This window comes from Oncorhynchus gorbuscha, linkage group LG19 (genome assembly GCF_021184085.1).
Source record: "Oncorhynchus gorbuscha isolate QuinsamMale2020 ecotype Even-year linkage group LG19, OgorEven_v1.0, whole genome shotgun sequence".
Taxonomy (NCBI): domain Eukaryota; kingdom Metazoa; phylum Chordata; class Actinopteri; order Salmoniformes; family Salmonidae; genus Oncorhynchus; species Oncorhynchus gorbuscha.
In genome coordinates, this window is record NC_060191.1 from 22,733,833 (window position 1) to 22,756,464 (window position 22,632).

The following is a 22,632-nucleotide window of genomic DNA, read 5'->3' on the forward strand; positions in this document are numbered from 1 at the left end:
GGCTGAGCCGTTGTTGCTCCGAGATGTTTCCACTTCACAAAATAACAGCACTTATAGTTGACCAGGGCGAGTTAGAACAGAATTCATGCGGGAGGGTAAAGCAAAGGGGAGTGTCATGTGAAAATATTTTTTAGGTTCTAATGACATCCCGTCTCCCGGGATGTCACTAATACTAGCCTAAAGAGTGCATCCCTTACTGTCATGTGTGCATACATTTGACATACGGTTTGTCCCAGGAACCAAACCCACTATCCTGGTGCCATGCTGTACCAACTGAGCTGCATAGGACCACAAGTGAAGAACTATCTAGTACAATTAACTAATTAACCATCATCATCCTAATCATCATCAAGAAATGAATGAATATGATATGATTACAAAATGAATATACAGGTGCAATAAAATCAAATATAGATGAACTGAAAGAGACAAAGGGTGGAAATGGATGGTAAAACCAACATTTTGGGAGATGACAAAGTGAAATGCTTGATTTAAGCTTGTTATTTACATGCATCTGATAGATTAAAACAATTCTGATGAGGTCGACGACCACGTTCCCTGTATTCACGTCTCTCAGGTAGAGCCTGAAACCGCAAATCCAGAGTTACGCTCATGGTGTTACTGCCTCTGTCCCCTCTGCAGCGTTCACATATCACTACCACTGGTCTCTCTGTGTGCTTCTCTGCTGCCATACTCTGTCCTCTGACATACATCACAAACACATGCATGTTCACACACACACACACACACACACACACACACACACACACACACACACACACACACACACACACACACACACACACACACACACACACACACACACACACACACACACACACACACACACACACACACACACACACACACACACATATATGTTATGTGTGGTCAAATAAATGTTACTTGTATACACAATTCCAAAGGTGCTAGAATTGCAGGGATTTTTTTGCATGCAAATCACTAATACTAGCCTAAAGAGTGCTCTCACCTGTATGACCTCATAAGTAGAGGTCACGTTTGAGATCTGTAGTGTGGCGTATGTGTCACCTACTGCCTGTTAGCAGACATGGGGACATGTCACACAGTAAGTGCCTCACATAATACAGTATTTATTAGCAAAAGCACAATAAAAATAAATCACAAGACGATTACCATGTTATTTCCAGGTAATTACAATAAGTTACCTATTACTGTCTTCATAACTTGTAACACAACAAGAAATTACCAAGTATTATTATGTATTTTCTAGGTAATTCCAAAGTATTTTCTGTACTGTGAGATAAAGTGCTACCGACCGACCTTCAATCCTCTGGATAATCTGATCGTGAATAGAGATGGAGACAAAGATTAGATCGGAAATATTGAAAGTGATATATTACCATATCGATATATTAATCTCTCATTGACAGACTACCAATAACCAAATGACGCTAGATTTAAATTCTGGGTTAACCAAGATTATATGAAAGACTATTTCTGAAGAATGTCCTTGAAATAATGAAATACAAAATTCTACTTGCTTAGCAATTACAGTATATCCATTTTACCTGATATATTTATAGACTCCGAAGATGACTGTTAGAATCCACAGGACAAAGACCACGCCACAGATTATGGATGGAACTGATGTTTGTGCTACAAGACATGTTTGAGTTACTTTGTTAGTTACCAAATCCACTCTCTCTATACTTTTTGTATGTTTACCAATAGTCTTTATAACAAATTTATACAGGTAATAGCATAATCGTTAAATTGTAGAATTGCTTAAAATTTCATTAATTTCATTTTCATTAATTGGTTAATTATACACAACAATCTGTTAAATCTATGATGGAAATGAAGCACAATTTCATTGTTACAGCAGTAGAGGCCTACCTGTAGTTGTGGAGGGGCAATGGTGAAAATACACAAAGATGTTGGACCTATCTTTGCCATAGCTATTTTGTGCTTCACAGCAGAACAGTCCACTCTCGCTGATATCCTGCAGAACCAGAGATGGAGATCTAGACTCCATTGGGACCATCTTGCTCTCATTGACTCTGTACCAGGTGTAGGTCTTCACTGGTGGGTTGGCATTGCTGCTGCAGGTCAGGGTCAAAGAGCTGCCCCTACTACTGAACCAGAGGGACTGACTGACACTGAGGTGTTCTTGGGAGGGGCTGGGGGAAAGAAACAATAGATATTGTATGTCAAGAGTCAATTTAGTGTGTGTTATGATACTGTCTATAGTTGAAACTATTGTTCATATTTGGTTTCATTGTGTACATTTACATTTACATTTAAGTCATTTAGCAGACGCTCATATTTTGTTGAATGACAGATGAGTTCTTGGTTCCATGGTCATTGATGATTAACAAGAATTTAAGCTTTTAACCGATATAATACACTTCTATGTACCTAAATGTTTCATATCCATCATTTTTATGATTATTTAATTGAATTGCGCGCCCTACAATTTCACCGGAAGTTGTCAACAGGTGTCCCAATAGCCCTGACCTCAGAACTGAAAAAGCGTATGTGTCACACCTTGGTCATTGTATTTTGTGTTCTTGTTATATGTTTGGGTAGGCCAGGGTGTGACATGGGTTTATATGTTGTATTCGTATTGGGGTTTGTATTATTTGGGATCGCGGCTGATTAGGGGTGTTGTTAGGCTTGGCCACCTGAGGCGATTCTCAATCAGAGTCAGGTGCTTGTCGTTGTCTCTGATTGGGAACCGTATTTAGGCAGCCTGACTTTCGCTTTGTATTTCGTGGGTGTTTGTTCCTGTCTCTGTGTTGTAGTCACCAGATAGGCTGTAATTAGTTTCACGTTCCGTTCTGTTGTTTTTGTATTTAGTATTCAGTTATTTCATGTACCGCGATTTATTTTCATTAAAGTCATGAGTAACCTACACGCTGCATTTCGGTCCGACTCTCTTCTTTCAACAGACGAACGTCATTACAGAAACACCCACCTCTCACGGACCGAGCAGCGTGTAACTGGCAATGACGTAGATAACTGGCAGGAGCTAAAGGAGGACGTTATGGAAGGTAAAGGCATGGAGTATACGACGTGGGAAGAAATCGACAGGTGGGCGGCCGACCCAGAGAGAGTGCAGGCGCCCGCCTGGGATTCGCTTCAGCAGTGCGAAGAGGGCTACAGGCTAATGGAGTCAAAAAGGAAAACACAGCGACGCAGAGCGAAAACCGAAAGTAACCCCCAATTATTTATTGGGGGAGGGCGCAGAGAGAGAGTGGCTGAGTCAGGGTTCAGATATGAGCCAACTCTCCCTGTTAATCGTGAAGAGCAGTTGCTGTGGGAGAGGCTGCACCACTTGGAGAATTGGACATGGGAGGAGGAATTAGACGGTAAAGGACCTTGGGCTCAGCCTGGAGAATATCGCCGTCCCAAGGAAGAAATAGATGCGGATAAAGCGGAGAGGCGCTGGTATGATGAGGCAGCACGGCGACGCGGTTGGAAGCCGGAAAAGCAGCCCCAAAAAATTATTGGGGGGTGGCTAGAAGGGAGAATAGTTATGCCAGGTGGGAGACCAGCGCATACGCCCTGTGCTCACCGTTGGGCTAGAGAGACCGGGCAGGCACCGTGTTATGCTATGGAGCGCACAGTGTTTCCAGTGCGGGTGCAGAGCCAGGTGCGACACATACCAGCCCTTCCTATTGGCCGGGCTAGAGTGGGCATCGAGCCAGGTAAGCTTGGGCAGGCTCTGTGCTCAAGAGCTCCTGTGCGCCTGCACGGTCCGGTCTATCCAGAGCCACCTCTACACACCAGTCCTCCGGTAGCAGCTCCCCGCACCAGGCTTCCTGTGCGTGTCCTCGATCCAGTACCACCAGTTCCAGCACCACGCACCAGGCCTCCAGTGTGCCTCACCTGTTCAGCGCAGCCAGCGCTTTTCTCCTCTCCTGCGCTGTCGGAGTCTCCCGTCTGCCCAGCGCCGCCAGTGCTCCCAGTCTGCCCAGCGCCGCCAGTGCTCCCAGTCTGCTCAGCGCCGCCAGTGCTCCCAGTCTGCCCAGCGCCGCCAGTGCTCCCAGTCTGCCCAGCGCCGCCAGACAACCAGTCTCTTCCAGATCTGCCAAACAACCAGTCTCTTCCAGATCTGCCAGACAACCAGTCTCTTCCAGATCTGCTTGTCAACCTGAATCTTCCAGTTCCGCCAGCAAGCCAGGATTTACCGGAGCCTACTACCTGCCTGAGCTTCATCTCAGTACTGGGCTTCCCCTCAGTCCCGGGCTGCTTCTGTCCCGAGCTACCCCTCTGTCCTGAGCAGCTCCTCTGTCCCGAGCTGCCCCTCTGTCCCGAGCTGCCCCTCTGTCCCGAGCTGCCCCTCTGTCCCGAGCTGCCCCTCTGTCCCGAGCTGCCCCTCTGTCCCGAGCTGCCCCTCTGTCCCGAGCTGCCCCTCAGTTATGTGGGGATCTGGGTGAGGACTATTAGGCCATGGTCGGCGGAGAAGGTGGATTATCCCAGGACGCGAAGGGGAGGAACAAGGACATTAATGGAGTGGGGTCCACGTCCCGAGCCAGAACCGCCACCATGGACAGAAGCCCACCTGGACCCTCCCTATGCTCTTGAGGTGCGTCCGGGAGCCCGCACCTTAGGGGGGGGGGGGTTCTGTCACGCCTTGGTCATTGTATTTTGTGTTCTTGTTATATGTTTGGGTAGGCCAGGGTGTGACATGGGTTTATATGTTGTATTCGTATTGGGGTTTGTATTATTTGGGATCGCGGCTGATTAGGGGTGTTGTTAGGCTTGGCCGCCTGAGGCGATTCTCAATCAGAGTCAGGTGCTTGTCGTTGTCTTTGATTGGGAACCGTATTTAGGCAGCCTGACTTTCGCTTTGTATTTCGTGGGTGTTTGTTCCTGTCTCTGTGTTGTAGTCACCAGATAGGCTGTAATTAGTTTCACGTTCCGTTCTGTTGTTTTTGTATTTAGTATTCAGTTATTTCATGTACCGCAATTTATTTTCATTAAAGTCATGAGTAACCTACACGCTGCATTTCGGTCCGACTCTCTTCTTTCAACAGACGAACGCCGTTACAGTATGTGAGCGAGGAGGCCTACAAACCTGACTCAGTTACACCAGCTTTGTCAGGAGGAATGGGCCAAAATTCACCCAACTTATTGTGGGAAGCTTGTGGAAGGCTACGCAAGTTAAACCATTTAAAGGCAATGCTACAAAATACTAATTGAGTGTGTGTAAAATTCTGACCCACTGGGAATGTGAAGAAAGAAAGAAAAGCTGAAATAAATTATTCTCTCTACTCTATTATTCTGACATTTCACATTCTTAAAATAAAGTGGTGATCCTAACTGACCTAAGACAGGGCATTTTTTACTAGGATCAAATGTCAGGAATTGTGAAAAACTGAGTTTAAATGTATTTGGCTAAGGTGTATGTAAACTTCCGACTTCAACTGTATATGAACTGAAAGGCTCTACATGTAGCATTTCAAAATTATGACTAAAATATGTTGTGTTTCTTTACCATTAGTAAATGATTAACAAATGCATTGACACCATTGAATGATACATTAGTTGATGCCAATTAATGTAGCCATATGGTAAAGTGTTAGCAGCATCTTGATGTTTCTGTTCCTACACTAGGCAATATACTGTATTATACCCAGGGATAGAAATTAAGCTAGCCCGCTAACCCGTGGCTAGTACTTTTCAGACCGGGCTAATAGAAAATGTGCCCGACTAGCCCAGCAGCTAGTGACATTTTGTCTTTTCAAATATTGCATATTTATTTTGGACCCAGGCCAGTAAAAATTGCAGTCTTCTATCCTGGCTGGCCAGTGCCCAATATCTTTAAGTTCCATCCCTGACCATACCACTGCAAAAGTATAATGTATATAACTTACATTGAATATCCAGCTGAACAACTGTGGCTTTTTCTTTACCGAGTGCATGCAGTGCTTCACAGCAGTACTCCCCGCTATCACTTGCTTTACTGTCTAAGGTGAAGCTCTCTCCAGATCCTAAAAGGACAGCCTCAGTCCCATTGATTTTGTACCAGGTGTAGTTCTTCACTGCAGGGTTGGCATTGCTGTTGCAGGTCAGGGTCACAGAGCTGCCCTCTACCAATGAACCAGAGGGACTGACTGACAGTGAGGTGTTCTTGGGAGGGTCTGGGGGAAAGAAACAATAGATTCAAATTAGTGTGTGTTATGATACTGTGTATAGTTGAAACTATTGTTCATATTTGTTTTCATTGTGTACATACACATTCCATCTAGTTGAATGACAGATGACTTCTCGGTTCCATGGTCATTGATGGCTTCACAGTAGAAATAACTGTCATCTGCTGGTACCTGGACAGTTAGCATTCTGCTAGCCCTCACTGTTGAAACCTGCTCTCCAATAACTCTGTACCAGTTGTAGCGCCCCACTGCTGGGTTAGCATTGCTGCTGCAAGTCAGAGTCACAGAGCTGCCCTCTACCACTGAATCAGAGGGACTGACTGACACTGAGGTGTTCTTGGGAGAGTCTGAGGGAGAGTGCACAGAAAGTTGTCAAATTCTCTAGAAATGATTAACATACCATACATGAATCAAACTTACCATGCATGAATCAACTTACAAAGAACAGCGACTGTCAGATCAGTTTTGGATGATTTATCACTCTTGCCAGCTTGTCGTTTGTACAGCGCAGTGCAGGAGATCTTCTCTCCATGGTGGACATGTGAAGCGGTAAAGTTCAGGATAGAAGTTATGACTCGATTCGGAGTCACCTGCAAATCCTCCACACTGTCACTCAGTGTGGGGGTCCATGTCAGAGTTGGAGGGAGTGAGGGACAGGGGGCTGCAGCAGAGCAGATCAGACTCACTGAGGTCCCCTCCATCACATGTACTGTTGCTGGACTTAGAGTGGGTTGGGATGGATTTTCTGAGGGAGTAAAAAAAAAAAACTATATTACATGAGCAGTGCATTAAATACAGCAGGGTTCAAACCTGCAACTTAAAATGAACACAACACAACACACACAACACAAAACTAGCATATTCTAATGATACTCTACCTTTTACATACATTGTGACAAATTCTGGAAAATTATATTTCAGATAATTGTCACATTCAATTCTAAATGAAAAGTAGTCATTGAAAGAAGGTAAATCATTCAGGATTGTGGTACATTCCTTCTGCTGCATGTTCCCAGTTAGATTCCCTTGAATGGTGTTTAAGCCTGTCCCTGTGAGACTAGAATCAAACACCTGTACTCCTGGCCACCCTTTCCTCCATATTCCTTTACATGAAGTTGTGAGGAACAACTCAAATCCTAATCGCAGTGTAAATGAGCAGGGAATGTCCACACAAGATCCACTCAGAGCCTTTATACTCTGAGGCATCAGCGCTGCAAAGTCGAGGCACAGAACACCTGAAATACACACAGCAAAATATTAGACTGGGTGTTAGGTTATTTTCAACTTCACTAGGGTGTTGTTTTTTCCTACAAACATAAAAAAAATATGCTGGCTAGTTATTTAGCGATGTCCAGAATAATCTGGCTAGCATTTTGGGGGGATGTAGCAATACTAGTAGACATGGATTGTATGAACTATCCTTTTAAAGGCCCTGTGCAAACGTTTTTATCTCAATAGCAAACTATTTCTGGGTAACAATAAAGCAACTTCCTGTAATAGTTTTTTAAAAAAACAAGTTTTTAAAGTTATTTTTTATTTTTTTTATTTCTCAAGCAAGAATTGTGTTAGGACTGTCTGGGAGTGGGAAAGGGCACATAATGGTGCATTAACCACAATGTGGCTCAATCCACCTGAGCAGAGAAGGGATATGTAACCTTAAAACTAAGTTATTGGCAGAGAGGTTTGAAACACTCTTTGAATTTGTCTATTCACTTTACCCCCCTGGTGATGTCACTAGGCAAGACAAAACTCCACCCATGCACAACCTGCTGATTAGAAGGTCCTGTATTTCAACCAGCCACTATCGGGAAATAACACCAATCACATTATTACAGTGTTAGTTTCATCAGCTGTTGTATAAATATGATACTAAACACAGGACAAACTGAATGTTGACTGCGCTGGGCTTTTAATAAGGATCAGAACACTAATCATGTTTCCATCCAGTTTTTATGCGAGTAAAGTCATATCGTATAACAACAAAGCATCATGATGGCAGTAGCTAGGTTTACATCCAATTGACGACAGATTTTCATTCGAATATTATAAAATCCGATAAAGACAATATATGCATTTTCCCACCATTGGTGTTTCCACCAAATGGAGTACTTGGGGATAAAATTCAGTGCATGATGACATAGTGCACACAAAATGTACATTTTCGCTTAAATTTCCATGTACCAAATCTAAATCTAAAGTTCATAGTGTTTCCATCGCATTGCAGCTCATATTTTCTTCATGCAGACTTTTAAATATTCACATCAAAATCTGTCACCAATTGGATGGGAACCTAGCTACAACCTAGCTACAACCTATCTACCTAGCTACAACCTACCTATAGCTATAACCTATCAAATGTAAATGGTAAAGTGCAATGGGAGATGCTAGAAAGCAGTGCATCAGACCCAGCCTTTCCCACAGCAACCCACCTTGCAGCAGACCACCAATGAGGATGAGTCTTTCAGCTCCTGTGATGTGCATGATTCTCTGTATCAGAAAGGGCCAGATGACCTGCTTTTTAACACTGTCTGGACAGACAGACATACAAGTTCAGTACAGAGGCAGCAGACACACTTCATTACATTGTCTTATTTAAAAAAACATGAAACCAACAGTGAAAATAACTTTTAAATAAAGTCAAACACATCAAATGTTGACATTTTTGTTTTGATTTGTCATTAATAGAATGATTCCAAACAGATTCTGATTGTAGGGAACTGAAACAACATTGACCCTATTCTCCACAAGACAGTCTGAGTTTTCTTGCTTTTTAATTGGACATGTTGGCTACACTACAAACATTTGTATCATGATGAGATTTGAATCATAGTAATATGAACATATTTCTCACATAAATATAGAATTAAAAAATACGTTATTTCATTATACCTTGAAGCCAATGAAGCTGTGTTGATTCTGAGTAAGTATAAAAACCTAAATGAAGCATAATGAAGTCAAACAGGTTCATATTTTGGTGGTAGATTCATTTCCATTGAAAACACTGACCAATACAAATGAATGAAGCGTCCAGAGCTGTGAGCTGATACGGTTGATATTTGTGTTAATCTAGATGTAGCCTACACCTGACCCACTAAAGAAAGTGTAGTCTTGTTGAACTTGACAATATCTACAATTAGATTTTAATTAGATGCTATCAATATCTGAAATGTGTTCCCAAATCCAACTCATCCGAAAATAGGGACACATGTACATAAAATTTAAAATGCTTCTCCACATTACAAAATTGGGACAGTCACATGAATTACCATAACAGAAATAGTACAAACAGAAATAGTGTCTTCGACCTCTTACCAGTATTCACGCGATGGTCATCTGTTCAAATCCAATGCACAATTCAGGCTATATAAATGCCACCTGATGGGGTGTCTGTTGTCTAGCTGCCTGTCACTGCAGACATTCAGAAGAAGTGGCACTGCTGTTTGCAAGACACAGAATTTTCCTTCGTTGAATAAGAGTCAACCCGCAAGTGATAGCCTCCATCTGTAGTATCAAATGATCATCAGATTTTCTTTTCAATCACAGTTACTAGTGAAATATATCAAGCTTCACAAGGAAGGCAACATCCTCTGATTCCAGATGAAATACAAGCAGACATATAACCCAGTGACTTGTAAATTACACAGAAAGCTACAGCCCCTTGCAATATTTCTCTTTATTTCTCTTTTTTAAACATGTTTTTATTTTAAAGGAATACAGCCAACAGTAATTCATCCAGAGATTTAAATCCACAAATGTAAGGATATAGTTCCAAGTCTATTTTTACAGCGAGTTCCAGTTTAATGGGGCAATAACTGCTCAAGACATCTGTGGCTGAAGGAAATGACACGTTTGTTGCATAACTTGTTACTTTCCATAGTTACTACTCAATGGGTCGCCATTCAAAGAAGAAGTAAAAGCAAACTTTAATGTGGATATCCTAAACGTACAATTCAAAGGGCTTAGAAAGAGAGAAATTACATGAAGAAATTAATAAAAGTCTCTTTGATGATGAATTTGTGTTAATGTTACTCTGCACAATATATTAACCCTTCACTGTTGAGATAATATGCATCATATATATATATATAATATACATAATATATAATGTAATATACATATACATACATATAAATATATATATATAGTAACTATCAAAAGTTTGGACACACCTACCCATTCAAGAGTTTTTCTTTATTGCACACATGACTGTAAGTCGCTTTGGATAAAAGCGTCTGCTAAATGGCATATATTATTATTATTATTATTTATTTTTACTATTTTCTACAATGTAGAATAATAGTGAAGACATCAAAACTATGAAATAACACATGGAATCATATAGTAACCAAACAAAGTGTTAAACAAATTCAAATACATGGAAATGCAATTTCCAAGAACATGATTGTCGTTGAATAATAGCCATTTAGCTGGCAGGTATCTTCACTGACATTATCAATCTCTCCCTGACCAGTCTGTAATACCTACAAGAACGCCAAGGTAACCTGTCTAAATGATTATCGCCCTATAGCACTCACATTTGTAGTCATGAAATGCTTTCAAAGGCTTGTCATGGCTCACATCAACACCATTATCCCAGAACCATGGACACACTCCAATTAGCATACTGCATTAACAGATTTGTGCACGGGGTCATTGTCATACTGAAGCAGGAAAGGGCCTTCCCCAAACTGTTGCCACAAAGTTGAACAGAATCGTCTAGATTGGCATTGTATGCTGTAGCTTTACGATTTCCCTTCAATGCAACTAAGGGGCCTAGCCCGAACCATGAAAAACAGCCCCAAACCATTATTCCTCCACCAAACTTTACATGTGGCACTATGCAATGGGTCATGTAGCATTCTCCTGGCTTATGCTAAACCCAGATTCGTCCGTCGGACTGTCAGATGATGAAGCTTGATTCATCACTCCAGAGAATGCGTTTCCACGCCGAGCTTTACACCACTTCAGCCAACACTTGGCTTTGCGCATTGTGATATTAGACTTGTGTGCTGCTGCTCAGCCATAGAAACCCTGTGCTCACGTTGCTTCCAGAGGTAGTTTGGAACTTGGTAGTGAGTGTTGCAACCAAGGACAAACGTTTTTACACACTACGTGCTTCAGCACTCTGCCGTCCCGTTCTGTGAGCTTGTGTGGCCTACCACCTTGTGGCTGAGCCGTTGTTGCTCCGAGATGTTTCCACTTCACAAAATAACAGCACTTATAGTTGACCAGGGCGAGTTAGAACAGAATTCATGCGGGGAGGGTAAAGCAAAGGGGAGTGTCATGTGAAAATATTTTTTAGGTTCTAATGACATCCCGTCTCCCCCATGTGTGGGATGTCACTAATGCTGTACCAACTAGCCTAAAGAAGTGCATCCCTAATTACTGTCATGTGTGCATACATTTTACATACGGTTTGTCCCAGGAACCAAACCCACTATCCTGGTGCCATGCTGTACCAACTGAGCTGCATAGGACCACAAGTGAAGAACTATCTAGTACAATTAACTAATTAACCATCATCATCCTAATCATCATCAAGAAATGAATGCCCCAGGACTACCTGAATATGATATGATTACAAAATGAATATTTGAACAGGTGCAATAAAATCAAATATAGATGAACTTTGAGATATCAGCTGAGACAAAGGGCTATATAAATAAATTTGATTTGAAATTGATGGTAAAACCAACATTTTGGGAGATGACAAAGTGAAATGCTTGATTTAAGCTTGTTATTTACATGCATCTGATAGATTAAAACAATTCTGATGAGGTCGACGACCACGTTCCCTGTATTCACGTCTCTCAGGTAGAGCCTGAAACCGCGAATCCAGAGTTACGCTCATGGTGTTACTGCCTCTGTCCCCTCTGCAGCGTTCACATATCACTACCACTGGTCTCTCTGTGTGCTTCTCTGCTGCCACACTCTGTCCTCTGACATACATCACAAACACATGCATGTTCACACACACACACACACACACACACACACACACACACACACACACACACACACACACACACACACACACACACACACACACACACACACACACACACACACACACACACACACACACACACACGTTATATGGTAAAATAAATATTCCTTGTATACACATTTCCAAAAGTGTGAAAACTATTGTGATTTTATGTATGCCAATGATCACAAATACTAGCCTAAAGAGTGCTCTCACCTGTATGACCTCATAACTAGAGGTCACTTTGGAGATGGCGTATGTATAATCTGCTGACCTGGCCCTTTGTTGCAATAAGTGCCTCACATAATACAATATTTAGAGCACAATGAAATCAAGAACAAAGATTGTTTAACAATATTAAAATGGTTATTTCTAGGTCATTACAATAAATTACCTATTACTGTCATTAAAACATGGACAAACAATTACCAGAAACAAACAATTATTACCATGTAATTTCTAGGTAATTCCAAAGTATTTCTGTACTGTAAACTACAGTGCTACCGACATACCTTCAGTCCTCTGGATAATCTGCTAGTATATGAAACACACACATATATATATATATACTTATTTACACATTTAAAAAGATTTCCATGAAATACAAGGTCTTAGGTAAGTACGTAATTTAATTTGACTTGGTATGTTTGTAGACTCTGACCACTCCACATATTATGGATGGAACTGATGAAAATTACAGGGAGATGTTTAAGTTACTTTGTTAGCTACCAAATCCACAGACACTGTAACTGATTTATATAGAGAATAGCATAATCGTTAAATGATGATGGGGCTTAATATGCCATTCATATCACACCTCATGCTAGTTGCTTTAGTATTCCTAAATTTAGTGACACGAAATGAAGCACTCTTTTCTCCACCTTATTGATCATTTCTCCAACTTATTAATAAACCAGCTGCATCAACATGTGAACACCGTAAGGAGGCTCAACCACCGGTAATAAAAACACAGAACTGTTGAAAATAGTAATCATGTACCTTTAACACCAATATTGATGCTTTAAGAAAATACAGGCGGAAGACTGTAGTCTTATTCAAGGTTGAGGTAATACTGGGATAGGTAGGAACGGGGATAAGGGAAGTTTGGGATAGTGGTGCAGTCCTTCTCAAGCAAGTCCCCAGCACAATCTTTAACACTGTCTCTAACACTGTATTCCCGAAACCTCTAGTCCATGTTCCTTTACATGGACGAGTGAGGAATGATTAACATGTAGACTCCAGTGTAAATCTGCATGGAATGAGCACACAAGACCCACTCAGAGCCTCTATAATTGGAGGCATCAACACTGCCAACCTTTTGGTTTTGGCACAGAGCATCTGAAATAAACAGTTTAGACCGAAGAATGGACAGCAAAAAACACAGAAACATTATCTTTTTTTTTTACATGAATGATTTAAAAGAGCTAAAGTGAAATCATGAGAAGGAATGATTATGGCTTGTGTCTAGAACTCAGGGAAACAGTAAGCCAAGTAGAAAAGAAAAACTAGATATTTAGTTACCACAAACTACGAGACAGTGGATTATGCAGTCAGACGGAACAGAGAAAATAGGCATTTAACGTCATCGACGTTTAGCCGGTAGTGAATGACCTGCAGAGAGCTGGGACCAAAGTAACAAAGCCTACCATCAGTAACACACTACGCCGCCAGGGACTCAAATCCTGCAGTGCCAGACGTGTCCCCCTGCTTAAGCCAGTACATGTCCAGGCCCGTCTGAAGTTTGCTAGAGAGCATTTGGATGATCCAGAAGAAGATTGGGAGAATGTCATATGGTCAGATGAAACCAAAATATAACTTTTTGGTAAAAACTCAACTCGTCGTGTTTGGAGGACAAAGAATGCTGAGTTGCATCTAAAGAACATCATACCTACTGTGAAGCATGGGGGTGGAAACATCATGCTCTGGGGCTGTTTTTCTGCAAAGGGACCAGGACGACTGATCCGTGTAAAGGAAAGAATGAATGGGGCCATGTATCGTGAGATTTTGAGTGAAAACCTCCTTCCATCAGCAAGGGCATTGAAGATGAAACGTGGCTGGGTCTTTCAGCATGACAATGATCCGAAACACACCGCCCGGGCAACGAAGGAGTTGCTTCGTAAGAAGATTTCAAGGTCCTGGAGTGGCCTAGCCAGTCTCCAGATCTCAACCCCATAGAAAATCTTTGGAGGGAGTTGAAAGTCCGTGTTGTCCAGCAACAGCCCCAAAACATCACTGCTCTTGAGGAGATTTGCATGGAGGAATGGGCCAAAATACCAGCAACAGTGTGTGAAAACCTTGTGAATACTTACAGAAAACGTTTGACTTCTGTCATTGCCAACAAAGGGTACATAACAAAGTTTTTAGATAAACTTTTGTTATTGACCAAATACTTATTTTCCACCATAATTTGCAAATAAATTCATTCAAAATCCTACAATGTGATTTTAAACAAATATATATTCTCATTTTGTCTGTCATAGTTGAAGTGTACCTATGATGAAAATTACAGGCCTCTCATCTTTTTAAGTGGGAGAACTTGCACAATTGGTGGCTGACTAAATACTTTTTTGCCCCACTGTATATACAATTGTGGGTGCCAGTTTGTATAGCTCTATAGCTGTCTGGCAGGAAAGTAAAGTTAAAATAATAAAAATAAAAATGATAATTAAAAAGTTGTTTTCAAGTAGACAATGAAGTACGCAAATCAGTAAGGGAAGGTTTTCACCAAAAGTGTATGAAAAACCTTTAATGATCATAATGATAATGACAATATTAATAATACATATTTATAAGCATAGTATTTCTGTGTTGATATTGTAAAAAACAAACAAAAAAAACAATCCATTTTAAGAACTGAACGATCAGTCAGTGTTTTGATTGACTCTGAACAGCCCTTTTGACAGATGATAAATATACCAATGTTCAAAACAGATATACATGTACAGGTAACTGCCAAAAGAATGGAAACACTTGAGTTAATGAGGGAAACAAAGTATGTTGAAAGCAGGTGCTTCCACACAGGTGTGGTCCCTGAGTTAATGAAACAATTGATATCCCATCATGCTTAGGGTCATTTTGTCAATTATTTTGTCTCCCATGGCTATGCCACCATAAGATGACAATGCCCCCATCCACAGGGCATGAGGGGTCACTGAATGATTTGATGAGCATTAATACGATGTAAAGCCATATGCCGTGGCCAACTCAGTCACCAGATCTCAAGCCAATTGAACACTTATGAGAGATTCTGGAGCGGCGCCTGAGACAGCGTTTTCCACCATCAAACAAAACACAAAATTATCAAATTTCTTATGGAAAGAATGGTGTCGCATCCCCCCAATAGAATTCCAGACCATTGCAGAATCCATAGCAAGGTGCATTGAAGCTGTTCTTGCTCGTGGTGGCACAACGACCTATTAAGACACACTATATGCTGGTGTTTCCATTATTTTGGCAGTTACCTGCATATTTCAATGGAAGCTGCAGTACTTCAATACTTTAATCTGGCCACAAGAGGGAGCTAATACACAGCTGCTAGAGAGACACCAACCATTAAATGGTTGCTCCAGCTTGCACTTCCACATCTTTATATTCCCATGGCCTTGTCCCTCCTCCAAATGTCTCTTGTTCCACACAGAACCTGTAACAGTCTGCCACTCAGTCCCATGTCATCAAAGCTCCTAAGAAACTATCCAGAATCAAATGTCAGTTCCTTCAGGAAGAGCTTTCCTGAACGTTATGTTCTGCTCAACACTCCTCACCTCCACCACTCATATGACGTAAAGTTCAGGCAGCAAAATGGCAGTCTTGCTGGGTCCTACACGCATTGGAGGGTGGAGGTTGAAGATTGCAGTTTTCCCCACATAATGTAAACTGCTGAAACTGTAGCCAGGTTAGCCAGGTCAGCCAGGTGAATGGAGGTTCAGTCCAAGGCGGAGGTCAGACAGACACAGGAAAGGGGACAGGTGTAACGTCAAGGTCAGTAGCGGCTGTGCTCGTCTGTTGCTGTGACAATGACGTCCATCCAGATCCTCATGGCCTCGGCGCTGGGCGCCACCAGGAAGAAGAGGCGCTCGTACGTCTTCACACAGAACGTAAGGCTGGGCCGCGGAGACTGAGAGAGAGAGAGAGGAGCGAGAGCGAGAGAGAGAGAGAGAGAGAGAGAGAGAGAGAGAGAGAGAGAGAGAGAGAGAGAGATGAATGGTGGGAGAACGATAATTTTGGGGATTTTGTTTCAAGCATTGAATGCATGAATGGATCATCTCTTTAACAGTTGTGGTGATATCATGGGCACATTGTTCCCTCTCTATGGTGACAATATACTGTATATGAGGACTCACTGAAGTGGCTGTGCGCAGGTGGTCATAGTAGACTTCCTCTATAGCCTGGAAGTAGATCACCCCCTTCAGCTTCCTCTCATCACAGTCTAAAGGTAAACAATAGTCAATTTGAGGGAGAACGAGAGAAAGAAAGAGAGGGAGAGAGACAGACAGACACAAATCACATAGGCATTTAGTAGGGCTGTGGTCATTACATATTGTCAGCTGGTTATTGTCATGCAAAAGACTGCCAGTCTCACAGTAATTGACCCGGCAATTAACATAAACACATTTAGCATCTCCAGGCCTCCACGCATACAAGCCGCTGATGTGAGGCCTTTGCAACATCTACATTGAAAAAGGATTATAATAAATCAATTGAATATACACCATCACAATAAATCCATTTCAGAAGAACAGAATATGAGTTGGCCTACTGTAGGTTATCTGGCTAAGCTCAATGTCATAGGCCAGGGATACTCAACTCTTATCCAACGAGGTCCGGAGCCTGCTGGTTTTCTGTTCTACCTGATAATTAATTGCACACACCTGGTGTCCCAGGTCTAAATCAGTCCCAATTAGAGGGGAACAATGAAAAAAATGCAGTGGCACTGACTTGAGTTTGAGGGCCATGGGATTTAGGCTTGTTTATTGAGCTGACAAGTTATACTTCTAAGTCTTATGCCATTATTTTATATTATAAGATTTTATAGCAAGAAGAATATAATTGAACTTATCTGAATAAAATAGAAATAATATTTTTCCCATTCCGGAGCGAGTGGGCATATGAAGTGGCTATGTTGAGCGTAAAAGTGATCATTTCGTAACAGGTCCAATATAATGCTAGATTCAGAGTTTTGCAACTTTAGTTGGGAAGCACAGCCACAGGCTGCCCAATGACACAAGCCTACCAGACGAGCTAAATAACTTCTATGCTCGCTTCGAGGCAAGTAACACTGAATCATGCATGAGAGAATCAGCTGTTCCCGGACGACTGTGTGATCACGCTCTACGTATCTGATGTGAGTAAGACAAAACAGGTCAATATTCACAAGGCCGCAGGGCCAGACGGATTACCAGAATGTGTACTCCAAGCATGCACTGGCCAACTGGCAAGTGTCTTCACTGACATTTTCAACCTTTCCCTGTCTGAGTCTGTAACACCAACATTTTTCAAGCAGATCACCATACTGCCTGTGCCCAAGAACACTAAGGTAACCTGCCTAAATGACTACTGACCCATAACACTCACGTCTGTAGCCATGAAGTGCGTTGAAAGGCTGGTCATGGCTCACATCAACATCCTTATCCCAGAAACCCTAGACCCACCCAAATTTGCATACCGCCCCAACAGATCCACAGATGATGCAATATCTATTGCACTCCACACTGCCCTTTCACACCTGGACAAAAGGAACACCTATGTGAGAATGCTATTAATTGACTACAGCTCAGCGTTTCATCACCATAGTGCCCTCAAAGCTTATCACTAAGCTAAGGACCCTGGGACTAAACACCTCCCTCTGCAACTGGATCCTGGACTTCCTGACGGGCCACCCTAAGGTGGTAAGGGTAGGTAACAACACATATGCCACGCTGATCCTCAACATGGGGGCCCCTCAGGGGTGCGTGCTCAGCCCCCTGACTGCATGGCCAGGCATGACTCCAAAACCATCATTACGTTTGCCGATGACACAACAGTGGTAGGCCTGATCACCGACAACGACGATAGGGAGGAGATCAGAGACCTGGCCGTGTGGTGCCAGGGCAACAACCTCTCCCTCAACGTGATCAAGCCAAAGGAGATGATTGTGGACTACATGAAAAGGAGGACAGAGCACACCCTCATTCTCATCAACGGGGCTGTAGTGGAGTGGGTTGAGAGCCTCAAGTTCCTTGGTGTCCACATCACTAACATTGTCAAAGCATGACAAGACAGTCGTGAAGATGGCACGGCAATATATTTTCCCCCTCGGGAGACTGAAACAAATTGGCATGGGTCCCCAGATCCTCAAAAAGTTATACAGCTGCACCATCGAGAGGATCCTGACCAGTTGCATCACTGCCTGGTATGTTAACTGCTCGGCATCTGGCCGTAAAGCGCTACAGAGGGTAGTGCATACTGCCCAGTACATCACTGGGGCCAAGCTTCCTGCCATCTAGGACCTATATACTAGGCGGTGTCAGAGGAAAGACCAAACATTTTTCAAAGACACCAGTCAATCAAGTCATAGACTGGTTTCTCTGCTTCCGCACAGCAAGCGGTAACGGAGCACCAAGTCTAGGACCAAAAGGCTCCTTAACAGCTTCTACCCCCAAGCCATAAGACTGCTGAAAAATTAACCAAATGGCCACCAGATTATTGACAGATTATTGACATTGACACCCCCCCTCCATTAGTTTTGTACACTGATGCTACTCGCTGTTTATTATCTATGCATAGTCACTTCACCCCTACCTACATGTACAAATGACCTCAACTAACCTGTAATCCCGCACATTGACTTGGTACCGTTACACCCTGTATATAGCCTCCTTATTGTTATTTTATAGTGTTACTTTTTATTATTTTTTACTTTAGTTAATTTGGTAAATATTTTCTTAACTCTTTCTTGAACTGCACTGTTGGCTACGGGCATGTAAGTAAGCATTTCACGGTAAGGTCTACACAATTTGTATTCGTCCATGTGAAAAAGAAAGTTTGATTTGATATTTACATTTAAGTCATTTAGCAGACGCTCTTATCCAGAGCGACTTACAAATTGGTGCATTCACCTTATGACATCCAGTGGAACAGTCACTTTACAATAGTGCATCTAAATCTTAAAGGGGGGTGAGAGGGATTACTTATCCTATCCTAGGTATTCCTTAAAGAGGTGGGGTTTCAGGTGTCTCCGGAAGGTGGTGATTGACTCCGCTGTCCTGGCGTCGTGAGGGAGTTTGTTCCACCATTGGGGGGCCAGAGCAGCGAACAGTTTTGACTGGGCTGAGCGGGAACTGTACTTCCTCAGTGGTAGGGAGGCGAGCAGGCCAGAGGTGGATGAACGCAGTGCCCTTGTTTGGGTGTAGGGCCTGATCAGAGCCTGGAGGTACTGAGGTGCCGTTCCCCTCACAGCTCCGTAGGCAAGCACCATGGTCTTGTAGCGGATGCGAGCTTCAACTGGAAGCCAGTGGAGAGAGCGGAGGAGCGGGGAGACGTGAGAGAACTTGGGAAGGTTGAACACCAGACGGGCTGCGGCGTTCTGGATGAGTTGTAGGGGTTTAATGGCACAGGCAGGGAGCCCAGCCAACAGCGAGTTGCAGTAATCCAGACGGGAGATGACAAGTGCCTGGATTAGGACCTGCGCCGCTTCCTTGATGCATAAACTATAATATGCCTCTGGATGTTTTGAACTAATCCTCATCTTAGAAAGCTGTCCATTTCCTTGTTAGGTTTTGAAAGAACAACTACAATGATTATGTTTTACATTGTTTCAAACTGCGGTTGAACTTCCTTCTTCAAATTGATCATCACAGTGAGGTTAGTTTTAAAAGCATGATGCTGTTTTGATGATAAGTGTTTGATGTGATTTTCGATGGCATTTGCCATGATGTCAGAGTGGTTAGAGGGACAATAGAGCACTGAGTATCAGGCTGTTAGGACCTGATGGTCATTAGCAAGTTGGGTACTACCAAAGCATGTTCAGAGTGCATAACAGGAGATTACCGTGACTCAACGGTCAGGTGGAATTCTACTGCGGTCATGACTCATGACTGCCGGTGTGGCGGTAATAGGGTCACCGCAACAGCCCTAGCATTTAGGCTTATACACACCAACAACCAACACACACACAGTCTCTCTCTCTCAGCCCCCTCACCTGTGTAGTAGGCTAGCCGCCTGTGGTCCATATCGAAGAGGAACCACCTCCTCCTCCAGGTCTTGACCCGCCCGCCTCGCTTGGTCAAGAAGCCGGCACAGCGGCGCGGGGACATACGCAGGCCCATGCACCCTGCCACCCCATGACCCAGCGACTCCACATGGGCCCGCAGGTCAAAGTTCGCAGAGAGGAAGAGAGGTAGCGAGCGCTGAGAAGAATAATGAGTATAATGTATATCATGTCACAACAGACATGTCAAATGAAACAGGTCAACATCACAAGGTTAGTGAGAAGGAGACAGAAAGAAAGACAGATTGAGAGAGCAATAAGCAGGGGAAAAGGAGAGGTTGGAGAAAGGATGTATAACGCTATGGAGCACACAGACAGACAGACAATACAGACAGCCAGAGCAACCAGACAGACAGTACAGCCAGACAGAAAGACAGAGCAGCCAGACAGACGTACCTCAGGGGAGCTGGGGACAGGACTGTTGGTTTTGGGCTTCTCCTCTAGGTCAGGGACTAGCCTGCTCTGGGACTTTACTGGTTCTGCTGCTCCTCGGCCCTCCAGCTCTCTCTGCCTCCTCTCCTCCACCACCACCACCTGCCTCCTTTCCTCCTGGATCAACACACAGGCTCCATCTCAATGATCCGTTCTGTGCATCGTATCTCCTCGTGTCCTTATCAATCATATTGGAGGAGAAGGTGACTCCCTTCAAAGACCATCAATTTGTTTTTCTTTTTTAGAAAGAGGCATACTTTTATTGACAACAGGGGGATAAGATGAAGTACAATATCAAGGCTGAGGCATACTATGTATTTATTTGGACAGTAAAGCTAAAACTTCATTTGTCTCTATACTCGCATTTTTGGATTTGAGATTATATTTTTATATGAGGCGACAGTACAGAACGTCACCTTTTATTTGAGGGTATTTTCATTTACCAATTAGAAATGAAAGCACTTTATGTATCTAGTCCCCCCATTTGAAGGTGTCATAAGTATTTGGACAAATTCCCTTAAAAGGTTGGCATGTTTTGGGGGTATGATCCTTGTGCACCTAACTTTCTCATTCATCATTATATCACAATTCATTCATGATTATCCGTAATCATGGCAGCATCCACATTAATGTAGAAGTGTTCAGAAACATATTCTATTCTTATTTACAATAAAAGTGAGTCCAAAATGACACCATTCTAATGAGCACAACGGTAATCTGAAACATAACCAAAACAAACTGCAAATGCATCCAACATGTTTGTAGAGTCACAATCTTGATGTAGTCATTGTGTGCTAGGAATATTGGACCAAATACCAAACTTTTGACTACATTTAATACACTATAAGTGAATTTGTCACAACACTTATGACACCTTAAAAATGGGGACACTAGACAAATAAAGTGAGGTCAATTCTAAACGGTAAAACAGATATGTATGAAAATACTCTAAAATAAAAGGTGAAATTCTGTACTGACGCCTCATATAAAACAAGTTTTTAGCTTCTAATAAATACATGGGAGAGTATGTTCGTTTTCTATGAAGTGCTCTTCCATTTCACAGTGTTTTTTCTTCTGGTGGTCATGTTAATTATGTACGGTAATCAGTAAGTGGTCACACAACAGGGTTGTGTTCATTATTAAGCAACAAACAGAAGACAACTGACTGAAACAAGGAGGGACTACCTGAATTAACTGTCCAATAATAAACTACTTGTTTTATTTTATTTTATACCCCCATTTTCGTGGTATCCAATTGTTAGTAGTTACTATCTTGTCTCATCACTACAACTCCCGTACAGGATCGGGAGAGACTAAGGTCGAAAGCCATACGTCCTCCGAAACACAACCCAACCAAGCTGCACTGCTTCTTAACACAGCGCTCATCAAACAGCCCGCCACAGGAGTCGCTAGTGTGCGATGAGACAAGGACATCCCTACCGGCCAAAACCTCCCTAACTTGGACGACGCTAGGCCAATTGTGCGTCGCCCCATGGACCTCTCGGTCATGGCCCGGCTGCGACAGAGCCTGGGCTCGAAACCCAGAGTCTCTGGTGGCACAGCGCCACCCGGGAGGCCAACAAACTGTGTTTAAACGTTGTGTTACGGTGTGCCCTAATGAATATGACCTGGCACGTCTAAAGCTGTGTCTGAAGTGATTAGGGATGTTAATGGTGGTGACTCACCCTCTCTTTGAGAAGCCTCTCTCTCTCCGCTTTGGCCTCCCTCAGTCTCCTCTCAATCTCCACCAGGTTTAAAAGTCCCAGATTTGGGCTGGAGCGAGAAGGAAAAATACATATGTCAGCAGAGTTACTGTCATTATTGTC

The 22,632-nt window shown here is 42.7% G+C and overlaps 2 protein-coding genes across 3 annotated transcripts in view; both read right to left on the bottom strand.

Annotated features, from left to right (window-relative positions):
• Positions 1–2,097: 2,097 nt before the first annotated feature.
• On the bottom strand, positions 2,098–10,193 carry LOC124004859 (sialoadhesin-like). Its single transcript, XM_046313688.1, has 7 exons — positions 9,456–10,193; positions 9,033–9,077; positions 8,573–8,671; positions 6,583–6,888; positions 6,227–6,490; positions 5,865–6,131; positions 2,098–2,162 (listed from the first exon to the last, which is right to left on the bottom strand). Exons 3-7 carry the CDS (start codon positions 8,622–8,624, stop codon positions 2,098–2,100), a joined length of 954 nt encoding a protein of 317 aa, XP_046169644.1. The 5' UTR covers positions 8,625–8,671; positions 9,033–9,077; positions 9,456–10,193.
• A 4,667-nt stretch (positions 10,194–14,860) lies between these two features.
• The window catches only part of LOC124006216 (pleckstrin homology-like domain family B member 3), a 34,338-nt gene continuing 26,566 nt past the window's right edge, over positions 14,861–22,632 (bottom strand). For both annotated transcript variants that reach the window (XM_046316065.1, XM_046316066.1), the window contains exons 11-15: positions 22,492–22,579; positions 20,771–20,923; positions 20,306–20,513; positions 16,470–16,555; positions 14,861–16,243 (exon numbers count right to left, since the gene is read on the bottom strand). In XM_046316065.1, the coding sequence (XP_046172021.1) occupies positions 16,109–16,243; positions 16,470–16,555; positions 20,306–20,513; positions 20,771–20,923; positions 22,492–22,579 (670 nt within the window). In that variant the 3' untranslated portion in view covers positions 14,861–16,108. The remainder of the gene's footprint in view (positions 16,244–16,469; positions 16,556–20,305; positions 20,514–20,770; positions 20,924–22,491; positions 22,580–22,632) is intronic.

What these genes read in the sequence shown, in the direction of transcription:
- LOC124004859 (XM_046313688.1), bottom strand. Translation starts at nt 8,624, where the DNA reads ATGCACATCACAGGAGCTGAAAGACTCATCCTCATTGGTGGTCTGCTG. An exon ending in CATTCAACTAGATGGAATGT is followed by an intron (nt 6,132 to 6,226) that starts GTATGTACACAA and finishes TCTTTCCCCCAG; the next exon opens with ACCCTCCCAAGAACACCTCA. An exon ending in TGTTCAGCTGGATATTCAAT is followed by an intron (nt 2,163 to 5,864) that starts GTAAGTTATATA and finishes TCTTTCCCCCAG; the next exon opens with CCCCTCCCAAGAACACCTCA.